This window comes from Physeter macrocephalus, chromosome 3 (genome assembly GCF_002837175.3).
Source record: "Physeter macrocephalus isolate SW-GA chromosome 3, ASM283717v5, whole genome shotgun sequence".
Lineage (NCBI taxonomy): Eukaryota > Metazoa > Chordata > Mammalia > Artiodactyla > Physeteridae > Physeter > Physeter macrocephalus.
The window spans coordinates 16,300,938-16,314,018 of NC_041216.1; the positions used below are offsets into that span (position 1 = coordinate 16,300,938).

At 46.1% G+C, this 13,081-nt stretch overlaps 1 protein-coding gene across 2 annotated transcripts in view; it reads right to left on the reverse strand.

Moving 5' to 3' along the window:
• The window catches only part of ELOA (elongin A), a 15,560-nt gene extending 3,671 nt beyond the window's left edge, over positions 1-11,889 (reverse strand). Inside the window, exons 1-10 of one of the 2 annotated variants that reach the window (XM_024125457.3) lie at positions 11,744-11,889; positions 7,102-7,158; positions 6,218-6,324; positions 4,257-5,445; positions 3,757-3,871; positions 2,531-2,686; positions 2,332-2,429; positions 1,319-1,499; positions 955-1,066; positions 173-348 (exon numbers count right to left, since the gene is read on the reverse strand). In XM_024125457.3, coding sequence (XP_023981225.1) covers positions 173-348; positions 955-1,066; positions 1,319-1,499; positions 2,332-2,429; positions 2,531-2,686; positions 3,757-3,871; positions 4,257-5,445; positions 6,218-6,324; positions 7,102-7,158; positions 11,744-11,818 — 2,266 coding nt within the window. In that variant the 5' untranslated portion in view covers positions 11,819-11,889. Of the gene's footprint in view, positions 1-168; positions 349-954; positions 1,067-1,318; positions 1,500-2,331; positions 2,430-2,530; positions 2,687-3,756; positions 3,872-4,256; positions 5,446-6,217; positions 6,325-7,101; positions 7,159-11,743 lie in introns of both variants that reach the window. The other variant, XM_024125458.3, reaches the window with a different exon arrangement.
• Positions 11,890-13,081: the final 1,192 nt, after the last annotated feature.

Here is a 13,081-nt window from a genome sequence, read left to right on the forward strand (position 1 = left end):
GCGGAGCACAGGCCCCGGACGCGCAGGCACAGCGGCCATGGCTCGCGGGCCTAGCCGCTCCGCGGCACGTGGATCTGCCGATGCAGGGGACACGGGGCACGAATCCGTGTCCCCTGCATCGGCAGGCGGACTCTCAACCACTGCACCACCAGGGAAGCCCCAAGTTACCTACTCTTCACAGTCGGTTTCCTAGGATCACAGGAAACAGTGCTGCTGACCACGGGTGCCGAGTAGGCACTGCTGGTACTCGGGCCGTCGTAGGCCGGCTCCTCGGGGCTGGCGTTAAAGCTGTTGCTGCCGCCACTGCCCAAGCGACTGCTTCCTGAGAGGTACGGCGCTGGCTTGATCCTGGGACACAGAGCAAAGCTGCTAGTCAAGAGCAGGAGAAATCTGCCCTCGGCACCAACAGCCTGAAGCTGGCCGGTCTGAGGACTCAGTTCTGTGGCTCTGACCAGTGGACCTAGTACCCTAGATTCTGGTGATGGCTCGGAAGTGACTGTGATAGGCCTTCATAATGAAAGATAATCTCGACTAACTTTTCACTGTTTAGGTGTAAATCTGTATTTTGACAATGCTAACGTACTTAGATAATTTAGTCATCAGAGTAATATGTTTTTTGTTTAAATGGGGAAAGGGAAAGCCTTAGGGGATGTGTCCCAGAAGCCAGGCCCTGTTCTCCATTTAATCTTGACCACCACGACCACCCCCCGACCCCACCCAGGGGCAGGAATCATTATCCCGCCCACAGTGCAGTCAAGGACGCTGAGGTTCAAGGGAGGTCAAGTGCCCAGATGGTCAAGGTCAGCCTGCAGAACCCACTCTGCACTGCCACGCTTTCACCCCCCAAAAGGAATCGCTTCTTGCCCCTGGGCTGCCTCTCAGGGCTGAAAGATAAGCTCTTGGGCTCTCTCTCTCCCTGAGCAGGCAGAGACCACAGAGGAGCAGAGATCTTACCTGATTTTCTCAGGCACAGCTGCTCCTCCTGTTCCAAACTTCTCCTGCCTCCTTCGAACATCACGAGGTGGCTTGGCCACAGAGTTGACAAAGGCCATTTTTGCTTGTCGGCCTGTGGAGAAATGGAGATTAATACCTGCCTTCTTGAGCTGAGATGCTAAAGGTAGGGGATTATCAACCCTGGAAACCCCTCTGTAGGGTAGCATGCATAGTGGCAGAAGAAACACCTCACCCTTTGCCCTCTTCTGCAAATGCAGGAGAGATTTGGGGGCCAGAGGTGATACCTGAGCTGAGCCCACCACGGCCCTGCTGTTGACCAGAGCACAGGGCTCACTATTCTGCCAGACCCACGCTGCCCCCTTACCTTTGGGCTTATTGGCATGCGCAGATCGGATATTCTTTGTGAGGACTCGCAGCCGCTGCTCTCGGGCATCCTGAAGCCGCAGGTACATCTCCCGCCACGACTCATACTCTTCTGGCCTTTCATCCTTAAAGTCTCGGTGACAATGAACTTTCCATAATTGATCCGTTTCTTCAATTAATACCTAAAATCAGAACCAGGACATCATTTACATGCAAGTACTCTTACACATCTCTTTTCCATCCTTAATCACCCAGGGGGACCAGCTTCCTAATGATATTTTGGTCCTCTTAGTAGTAGTAGTATATTAAAATACCACAGTTCTAGGAAAGAAACCCAACTCACTGAATTAAAAAATGTTAAGTGTGAGGCACTATACTAGCTGCTTTTGGGGGTTGTGGGGCTAGGAGAGAAGGCAACATAAAAATTAGTTTAAGATCAGTCTTTTCCTTTAGAAAATCAGTGCAGGGTAGGAACTGGGATGAAGTCAAATCCAGGCATTTCCCCATCACTACACTGAACTGCAATGGCCAGGGGCCACTTAAGAAGGATATGTCATAGATCCTTTGAACTAGAGACAGCTAATGCAATCAGACGAGCATCTCCAGTGTTAGGAGGATTTGGGGATAGATCTGTTTGTCTCTAGGAGACACCCAGCCAATCTTATATTCACCAGACACCTGAGTGTCAACACATAGCTCTGTCCCTGCCCTGGATCCCAAGGGCTGTGCTGTTAGAATTCTCCCTTGACCTCTGTAACTAGGCAAGCTCAAGGGAGGTGTGGGAAATGGTCCCCCTCTCCCACCTTTCAATCCCGTCTTGATTCTAGCCCAAGAGGCCTACTTAAAATGCCAGGAGCAGGTGCTAAAAACCTGCCTGTTTAAAGGCCCATAGACAAACCCAGAACAGTGATCCAACCACCACCTGCCCATCACCGTGGCAGATTCAGAGACAAAGCTACTTCTGGAGACGCAAGCCAGCACACTGCCCTCTTCCCATCCAAACAGGATACTCACGTGATTATATTCCTCTATGCGATATAACTGATCAGGTGTACACCTCTCCAAAACAGGTTCAAGAAGAGAATATGGGACGCCTCCCACTTCAAAGATTGCTGCAGAGAATCAAAGGGGAAAAGCACTGAGTAGCAGCCAAGTCACCCGGTGTCCCAGCGCCACAACGTGCTGAAGAGCAAGAGAGAAGCATGTGACTTACAGTCAATGTTGTTTTTAAGCACCCGGATGCACTGCTCGTGCAAGGTCATCATTTTGGGGAGATAGGCACACTTGGAACCAGAATAGACCTGCATCTTGGAATTCATTCTTCGTCCGGTGAATCCAGCTTCTTCCTCTTCCTGGGGTGAGGAGAGTGCTGTAGGGCAAGAAAAACAGGAGTGTAAGTTATAAAAGGCACTGAGCAATACAGTGAAAACTCTCCTTCCACCCCATTCCCCAGCCTTCCAGTTTCCTTTCTCAAAGACAACCAATGCTACCAGTTTCTTGTGTCCTTCCAGAGAGTCTATGCAAAGATAAACTAATATTTATTTTATTCCTTTTTAACCAATCAATAACATACTCTAACCATTCTGTCATTTACATTTTAGAAATCACATCACTACACAGATTTTCTACTTTTTTTTAAACGGCTGCATAGGATGCCACTGTGTGGATGAACCGTGATCCATCTGTTAGTCTCTTGCTAAGGGACACCTATGTAGCATCTAATTCTTATGCTATTAAAACTAGCCTTTATTTATGTATTTATTTTTGGCTGCGTTGGGCCTTCGTTGCTGCGCGCGGGCCTTCTCTAGTTGCAGCAAGCGGGTGCTACTCTTCGTTGTGGTGCGTGGGCTTCTCATTGTAGTGGCTTCTCGTGTTGCGGAGCACGGGCTCTAGCCACATGGACTTCAGTAGTTGTGGCACACGGGCTTAGTTGCTCCGTGGCATGTGGGATCTTCCCGGACCAGGGATCGAACCTGTGACCCCTGTATTGGCAGGCGGATTCTTTCTTAACCACTGCACCACCAAGGAAGTCCCTAAACTAGCCTTTTTTTTAAGCCCCTATGGAATGTACAGAGTAAAAGGCCGCTGGTAATAGCAGCAGCTAAGATTTAGCAAACACTATGTGTAAAAACCCAGAGCTCAGAGCTTTACCAGCATTATCATTTTCAATCCACCTCATAGGCAGATACCATTATTACTCCCATTTACAGCATATGAAACTGAAGTCCAAGGAAATGAAGTTGTTACCCAAGTTCATGTAACTTGTTACCCTAGTTCATGTAACTTGTAGTAGAAGCCAGAGCTGGGATTCAAACCCAAGCCATCAAACTCCAGAACCTGTGCTCTTAGGAAATGCACCAAAATCTGATGACAGACCATGAATGAATTTTTAAAATCATTTTCTCCATTAAAAAAAGAAAAAAAGACAAAGAAAATTACCTTTTCGCTTTGGTTGGAAGGCAGACATCAATTCAAGGGAAGGAAGTGGGCGGTAATTGGCCTGTATCACAGGTAATGGAAGGTCTGGTAGCACTGGCAGCACATCGCTGGGGACCTGCAGAGAAGAGACCAGTGACTGGAGAGCCTCTTTCTACAAGCACAGCTCTTTCCCACAGTCGACGCCCAGCAGTGTTGACGTGGCAGATAACTTCACAGGCATATCCAGCCTGAAGGAGGGGCGGCAGCTGTGCCTGACACCACCTAAGTCAGGAGATACGGAGAGATGGGCCCAGCAAAATGGGATGCCTCAGAAAAGACTTTTCTTGGGTTCTACTGACCCTGGTGGCCAGAGAGAGGTGGCCAGAGAGGCCGGGAGGAAATTACTTCAAACTGAAATTCAACAGGCCACGGGAAAGCCAGCCCAGACAAACAGTGGTGGGGTCGTCCCGGGAGCTCCGCCGGCCCAGGTGCTCTGGCTGGGAAGGGGCCACAGGGGTTACCTTTTTCAGCTTGGCTGAATGGGATCCAGCTGGCAGAAGCTTCTCTGACTTGTTTTCGTGCACCTTAGGTAATTTCTGAGCTGAGTCCAAGTTTTTACTAGTGCTTTTTGAATCATTTTTTTTAAATCCTTTTTCTCCGGGAGTCGTGGTTGAAGTTTTCACCATCTTTTTCTTTTTCTTCCGGGGCTGGTCATAGCTGAGGTACGACTCAAAAGACCTGGTGTGCCGCTCGAATCCATCATCCATATCGGCCTCGTCAGCTCTAAGGAAGGAGCCCACTGACTTTCTATCTGAATGAGAAGGTGTTACTTTTCCTTCTTGAGTCTTTAGGTTGTTAGAAACCTTCCCTTTTGCCTTGGGCAACAGGTCTCCTGCCCCCTTGCCTATGTCTAAGCTTTCTAGACTCTGCTTGTTTTTGTCTGATTTGGTTTTCTCTGGGTCTCTATATTTTGGTTTTTTAAGGTGGTTGTCTGATGCCACCTCCAAGGGGGGTAAAACCTTCTTGGTGCTGCCCTCTTTTTCCTTCTCTTTCTTGACACCACTAGAGGGCGGTTTCTCCTTTGTACTGTCCCCTGAGGGTGGCCTCCGCCGGTTTTCCTCTTTGGAGATGGCCTTGTGTGATTTTTCTCTGCTCAAAGAAGACTTCTCATCTCCTTTGGAATTCACCGGACGTTTTTCTTTATGGGAAGATCTGTGCTCCTTGCTCTGACTCACGACCTCTTTTCCTTGGGCTTCACCCAGGTGTCGTTCTTGACTGACCCCCAGTCTGTCCTGAAAGGCATTACTGTGGCCTTTGCCAGGCTTCTGGTGTGAAGCAAAGGGCTCGTGGTCCTCCTCCAGGGATCTGTAATGGTCCACAGACATCTGATGAGGGCTGGCGGATGACAGTGGGGACTGAACATGGCCGTAATCGGAAGATTCGTGGTCTGAAGAGTAAACTGGAGAAACTCTGTGGTACCTCTTTCTCTCGTCTCTCCTCTCATGACTGTGAGATACTTTGTGAGGCCGCTCAAGCTCTGAGAGTTTTCTGTGTTTTTTCTGTCTGTTGTCAGGACTACACGACTGGCTACCGGATGCTTTCCAGCTTTCTGGGTAGTCCCCCTCTACCTCCTCCTCCTCCTTAAGGGCATCCCTGGGGCGCTTTCGAGAATTGCTCTTCTCAAAGTCCTGTTCATCAGGCTCAGTATTTCTAAAATAAAAGAAAAAGCAGATGAAGCAGACATAAATCTCAGGGTAATCCTTGTTCAGAGGACAACGTCACAGGACCTGAACTCACGAAAGAGATGAAGAGTTTACAGAGTTAGAAACAAGGTCTTGGGAAGAAGGTAAATGGGTTCTGCTCAAAGATACTCAGCTAAGCTTTAAAACTGGGAAAGCCCAAATATTCAATAAATGGAAAATGACGAGTTTAACTACAGGGCACAAAGATCAAACATCTTGTGGACGTTAAAGTACTTAAAAAGCTTTTCAACACAGGGAAATATTTAACTTGTTACATTAAAAAAGAGCTGTAGGGCTTCCCTGGTGGCGCAGTGGTTGAGAGTCTGCCTGCCGATGCAGGGCACGCGGGTTCGTGCCCCGGTCCGGGAAGATCCCACATGCCGCGGAGCGGCTGGGCCCGTGAGCCATGGCCGCTGAGCCTGTGCGTCCGGAGCCTGTGCTCCGCAACGGGAGAGGCCACAGCAGTGAGAGGCCCGTGTACCGCAAAAAAATATATAAAATATAAAATAAAAAATAAATTAAAAAGAGCTGTAATTTACATCAGTTTATTCACAACTATATAAAAATGCCTTTTAAGAACAGGTTAAAAGAAACATTCCAAAATGTCAATAAGGCTTATCTTTGGATGGTAGAATTAAGACATTTTTATTCTTATTTCTATTTTTAAATGTTTTCTAGTATTCTATAATGATCATGGATTATTTCTTATAATTGAGGCAGAATTGAGGAACTTTTCTTACCGTTCCACAGGAACCAGCTTCTTCCACTGGGCCACTAGGTCCTTGGCAAAGCTTCCGACATGCTCATGTTTTCGCAAGCTATTTACCGTTTTCCCAACCCCGGTCTCCTACAAAGTTGACAAAGGAATTGTTAGAGGGTTGTAGAACTAGGCTCACAATTTTCTAAAGAAATAAGACCTCCTACTTTTCAACAAACCAATACTTCCTTCCAAAAACATACCTTGCAAGTCTCAGTACAAACTTACTTTGTGTCTGTGCCCCAAACCTCTAATGACACACAGTAGCAAAATGCACCAGATTCAGAAGAGGAAAACACTAAATTAAAACACTTCTAGAACTTTAGCAGTAATAACAAGAGTGATCATGGCAGGTGTTAGGCACTGAGCTAAGAGCACTGCATACAGTGTCTGAATTAATACTTATATGATAACTCTGTGAGGTTAGGACCTGCCCCATTTTACAAAGAAGGAACAGCCTAAAGTCACAAACTTGGATTTGAATCCAGGACTAGATGCCAATGTTCTTTTAATTTTTAGAAAAAAAAACTGAGATAAAATTCACTATTTTAATCATTTTAAAGTGTACAGTTCAGTGGTTTCCAGAATACTCACAATACTACACAACCATCACCACTAATTCCAGAACATTTTCATCACCCTAAAAAGAAACCCTGTTCCTCCCAATTCCCCCCACCCCTGGCAATCACTAATCTAACTTTCTATGGATTTGCCTATTCTGGACATTTCATATAAATAAAACCATACAATATGTGGCCTTGTGTCTGGTTTCTTTCACTTCTAAAGCCCATGCTCTTACTGTACAATCTCTCTGGTCGGGAAGGGGAGGGGATATAGCTATAACATCTAAAATTACATAGTTCTTACCGCAAGAATGTCTACTGTAATGGGCAAGGTGGAGAGTTTCTTCAGATATTTCAATAGCTGCAGAGAATAAAATAAACATTAATTTCTATAAAATCATAATCATTCACTGGAACAAATAAGAATAATATCCAATGGTTAAGTACTTACACTGTTCTGTAGTATACAGTATGGTTGTTATCCTTATTTTACAAGTGTGAAAACAGACTCGAAAAAGTTAAGGTACTTGCCCCAGGATGCAAGCAGGGCAGGATTCACTCCGGTCTGCGGCTTTAGATTGTGTGCTTTTAGCCACTATGCTACACCAAGGGGAAATAAAACTTAGAGAAGAGAATCAAACCTATCAACTCTAAGAAAAGTAATCAACAACTATCTTTCTGCCCAGTTTTGAGAGAGACTTTCTGAGAAAGGAGCTAATTTTAGGAAATTACTCATGCACCCGGCATAGAGGAAAGTAAAAAGGAGAAGAGGTCTCTACAGAAAAAGGGTATCATGTTTCCAGAAAAAGTGTGTTTAACAGAACTGGGTTTTTTCGATGTAAGTGGGAAGCCGAGACCAATTACAAGCTGCTAGAATCAGAGCTTTGCCGTTGCAAATGGTGAACACAAAATGTCTGGGTAGATTAGAGAAGCAATCTGGGTTTGGTCACATTTCCTTTCTATATTCTCTTGAGCTAGCTCAAAATCAGATAGCAGAACTGTTAAGACAGAGTTCCAGAGTCAGAGACGGGCTTCAGTTTGGCCCTGCCACTTCCTTGTGGGATGATCTTGTGCAAGTCACTAACCTCTCTGAACCTCAGTTACTTCATCTGCAAAACAGGAACTGGATCCTGTCTGTACTTCACAAGCTGTGAGGATTCAGAGAGACAAACCATGTGCAGTCTTTAGCCATAGTGCCTGGAATGCTATACAAGCTCAATAAATGCTTCTTATTAATCATTTCATTCATCAACTGACCATTCTTTAAACGGCTACCCTTGATCCTCTACCAGATATTCCCCAGCCAATTCCTACTTGCTCCACTTCTACCCAAAGTCATGACTGCTATGCCATTCTCTAGGAAATAGTTATGTATATATAAATATACCTACCATTCAAGGAGTGCTGAAAAGTACAAGTAGTTCAAAATAGATTAACTGTGACTACCTTTATATTTAAATATCTGATAACAAGATCCGTTCTTTTCCTATATGTAGCCCAGGCTACAATTAGTATGCTATATTGCTACCAGGTGGAGTAGCAAGTATGTTTTTCTGGTCATTCTACTTCAATAATTACTGAACCTGGTTGCTAGGCAGAGCAACTGGATCACATGTGATAATCTTGTTTTGACTGGGAACATATGAGAAGCCAAGTGGTATATCTAAGGAGTTTCACCTTCATAGTTGAGTGAAAATTATCCTCCACTTCGAATTCGATCACCACCACCATCCAACTCAGGACAAAGTATATGTGTATTTCTTGTCCTCAAAGCTATGGGTGCAAAGATGAATGCCAATTCAATTTCTTAAAGGAAAATTTAGAATCACTGAAAAGGTTAAAGACAGGTTGTCTCCTCTAATGCCATTCCCTGGAAGGTATTATATACTATTTACTGTGCACTGGCTACCACGCTACATCCTTACATGTGTTACCTCATTTCATCCTCATTAACCAACTCTATAAAATGGTTATTATGTTCCCCATTTTACAGATATTAAAACTGAGCCCAGTGAGGTTAGGTAACTTGCCTAACAAGCAAGTAGGTCAAGTGTGTTTACCACAGCATGTACTACAAAGCCAGGAGAAATAGCCAACATAAAGACACTGTCCTTAGAAGACCGGAAAAGGAAATGGAGCAGTAGTTCATGTGCCTCTTAGCACACTCGACACAAAGCAGAAGAACCCCTCCTTAGTGTTACGTTGTCAGACAGTTTAGAGTCCACAGAGGAAAGAAGGTCACCACCAGGACAGAGTCCCAGGACCTCTACAAAGGCCATATATAAGAATGGGGCCAGAAGTCATTGAAGGTGTGTTCATCTCAAAGCCTAGCACTAATTGGAAGTGTAAACGCTGCCTTTCTGCTTCGTTTTGGGTTAGGAGGGACGACTTAAAAGCAGATGAAACTAAAACCCTAGAGATATGCAAACCAATTTAGCCCAACCTAAGAGAAAAAGGGCTTCAGAGCCCCTCTATTTTCAATGAGGTTCAAAAAAGAACAAAGCATTAAAATGATAAAGCACTTTGGGTATCCTCAGGTAGGTGTGGAAACTTGCTGTTATCAAACCTAGGGACCAGTTGTAGTCTGCAAGAACTGATAACAAGTCATTGAGAAATGTCAAACATTTGCACAGTCCATGCTTAGGAATCTCAGTTATCCTCTGCACACTACTTCAACACAAAGAGCTAAAGATATTCATAATGTCGACCCCTCGTTCTCCACTTGCCTTCAAACTGTGTTCTTCGTAGTTTCCACGTTCAAACTGTAACACAGGACAGGTAACTTTACCAGCCATGAAAATTGTTTCTACTTAAATAGTAGGAACCAAGTGACCCTAGGTTGCCTGATACCTTTTTGCCCAAGTAAGCCTAGACCATAGATGGGCTTAAAGTGAAAAGAGAGTTATAGTTAAACACCTATGTTTAATACGAGGAAATCTATGAATATAGGTGTGGAATCAACCGTCTGGCTAATAATGGTTTGAAATCAAGATTTAGTTGTAAGTTCAGTACTGCTATATAATCATCTTGCAATTTCAAGAACAACCTGTGGGAGCTTGTTGGGTTAACAGAAGGTTGAGAAGGCCAGTGTGCCAGCTTGCAGTTTTCCCTCTGCATTAGCTCATTTGTGAATGCCAACTATTGTGCCCTTTGCAAAAATGATCTTCATAATGCAAAGTCAGAAGCTCAGGGTGAGTTTCTATCTGGGAAGAGAAAGCCCAGATACAATCACTAATAGTTCAAATAGGATGTGAAGTCAAACAAACCTTTTCTTAATTTGAAATTTCATGCACATCAACTACTGGAAAAGCTACTTCAAAATTTAAATTCTAGTGGGAAAATGACTGTAGACACTACACGGTGCATTTTTTTTTAACCCGATGGAAGACCAAATTGGGGAGATGGGGGCGATTTACATCATATTGCTCTAGGGTTTTAAAAAAAAATCAGTCACAAACCTACAATGTTTGGGAAAACAAGCTAGTACTCGGAAATAATGACCATTTATTAGATGCCCACAAAGGGTTACTGTAAAAAGAAACTTGTAAATATGTCTGTCCATTAGGTACTGAAGCCATTATAGAAAATAACACAAAACAAGTGAAAGCATTTCGGTTTTCACAGACTTAAAGCTAAAATGTCGTCCTGAAGAAGTGGATCTTTGAGCTAGGTATGCATGAGAAGAGTTAAACAGTGGTCTGATAGTGAGATGCGTTGAGCAGCGTTTAGAAACGAAGGGAAAAAAACCTCACCTATGACAGGCCAAGAACAGGTGAAGAGAAAGGGGCCCTTCAAGAAAAATTGTAAAGAGTGGAGATTAACATCTACTGAGCACTTCTGCCTTTTGGTTCTGTCCTGGGAAGAAGCAGGTGAGGAAACTGGCTTAGCAAGGAACATCCCTAATGTCCATGGCTGGCAAATGAATTAGAACTCAAATCTCCTCACCACTTTATTTTGACTGCCTCCCTGGATTATTTCCTCTTCAAAAGTCACTCTGGGGTTCAGAGATCCAACTCTTACAACACTGTACACTCCAGCTATTATGCTGACAGAGAATGTCAAACACCTTGAGTGTTTTCATCAATGTATTTCAATTAAAAAAAAAAAATTCTAACATCCACGGGACACTCTCCCAGACACCAAGAAGCTGGATGGAAGAAAAGTCGCAGAGAGAGAAGAATGCATTTAACTTAAGAAAACAGTTAAGGGGGAAAAAAACCTAGCTGAGTGCAATTAAAAATGGTTGCCCATCACTCGCAGCAGCCAGAAACGGTAGCTCTTACCTTTGTATCAAGGCCAGAAGGAAATCTAGCTGCAACTTCTAAGCCTTGTTTTTTTTCTTTCCATTTACAACCTAAGTTTTTAGTTAGGGTGACGTGAGGTTTATTTTGTTTTGAAAGAGATTTACTGAGAAAGCAAAAAGGTCCACGCTCTAATAATCAAGCCAAAGCAATAAAAACGTCTTAAAGACGCAGGACCACACACCGAGCCTAGACTCCATCAGGCACAGGCAGAACCACCTCCTTCTCCCAACAAACATCAAAACACACTAAGAAATCAGAAACATTTCGCAGGGCGAGGAATGGAGCGGGCAGGAGTTAACTCCGGGCGAGCTCTCCCGACAGGAAACAGCTGGCCCGGGACGCCGGGGGAGGGCTCCGGGAGCCCCGCCGGCACGCGGTGTCCGCCCGGAGCCCGCGGGCGCCCGGCCCGGGAGGCAGGGAGGCCGGGCAGGCTGAGGCGCGCCGCCCGCCGTGCGGGGTCCCACCGCGTGGGCAGCGGCCACTAACTTCCCGACCGCAGGCCGCAGACCGGCGGGGCCGCGCTCCGGGTCCGAGCCCCCACGGCCCCGGCCGCTCAGGAAGGAGCCGCGCCGGGGCCTGCGACCGTTACGGGGCCGCGCTGCGCCCAACGGCCGCCCCGCTCCGCGCTGCCCGCTCGCTCACCTTCTTCGGGTCCGGGTTCGCGGCCAGGCGCGCCTGCAGCTTCTCCACAACTTGGAGCGCCGACTCCGCCGCCATCGCTGTCACTGGCGCGGCCTCCTCGCCGGAACTGGGCTCGCGTCGCGTCCTCTGGCTGCAGCTCCACCCTCCGTGCCTCCCCCGCGGACGGAAGCGCGACTGGTCCCTTCCGGGACTCTGAGAAGTGGGGTGGAGGGGCCGCGGGGTGTGGGGGGTCCGGCCGGCTGCAGGCCCCGCCCCCACGGCCTGTGGTTGGTGGGGGTCCGGTCCTCTGCGCCCTCCCGGAGCCGCGTGCGCCGGGAGCTGGAGCAGCTTGGTCCGGGCGCGTCGGTTCCGCACTAGTCGCCGCTGGGCAGCCTCGCTTCTGGTCCTCGTAGTGCGGAGCCACGGCCTGGAAAACCACTCCGGTGTCCAGCCAAGGCAGGATGAGACCACTGAGCTGGACCCTGCCTTTATAAATCCTAGCCCGCCCCCTTGCGCTGTGAGCCACGCCCCAAATAACACCTGTGTGTGGTTCCAGGGTGGGTTTGCGGCTCAGGAAATCAGGGATTAACGCTAGTGACCACCCTTGATTGGGGGCACTAAGCCCAGTGGTTGAGCTAAGTTTCACTCTCAGTACAACCCAACGAAACGAGGTATATTATCCCCATATTACAGATGAGGAAACTGAAGCTCAGGGAGACTGAATTAACTTGCATGTGGTCATGTAACAGGAAAGAAGTGAGGCTGGAATGTGAATCTAAACAGTCCAGGTCCACTGTGACCGCACATCTCTGAACAGGTCAAGGATTTGAAGCCCAGAGAGTGAAAGTGATTTGTCAAAAGTCAAACAGTTTAGCTACAAGAGGTAATATAGCCCGTGTCTCACTTTCCCCCAAAAAACAGTGTCTGGTACAGAGGTACCAAATAAATACTTCTTGAATGAATGAATGAATAAATAAATGAATGAACGGCTGTTTCCTCTAAATCAGTAGGGCCTCAATCAGACAAGCCCAAGACACCATCCTTGAGGGCCCTTACCCTCATCCTAGAAGCACTAAATTTTACTATTAATAAAGTATTATTACTACTAAAAAAAAAAGCTACTAAACAGTTGAAAATTGGTTTAAAATACCAGCATTGATTACATGTTTGATTAGATCATATCGGATTACACACTAATCTTATCACCATCAACAATTTGGCAGTGTACTGAGCCTGACCTCTCACCCAATGTGGGAAAGCCCAGCGGCTCTTCAGGTCTCAGCTCTTCTAAAGGTAAAAGAAACAATATAAATTGTTTCTTCAAATGAGCTTTCATTCACTCAGTAAATTGAGAAGCCC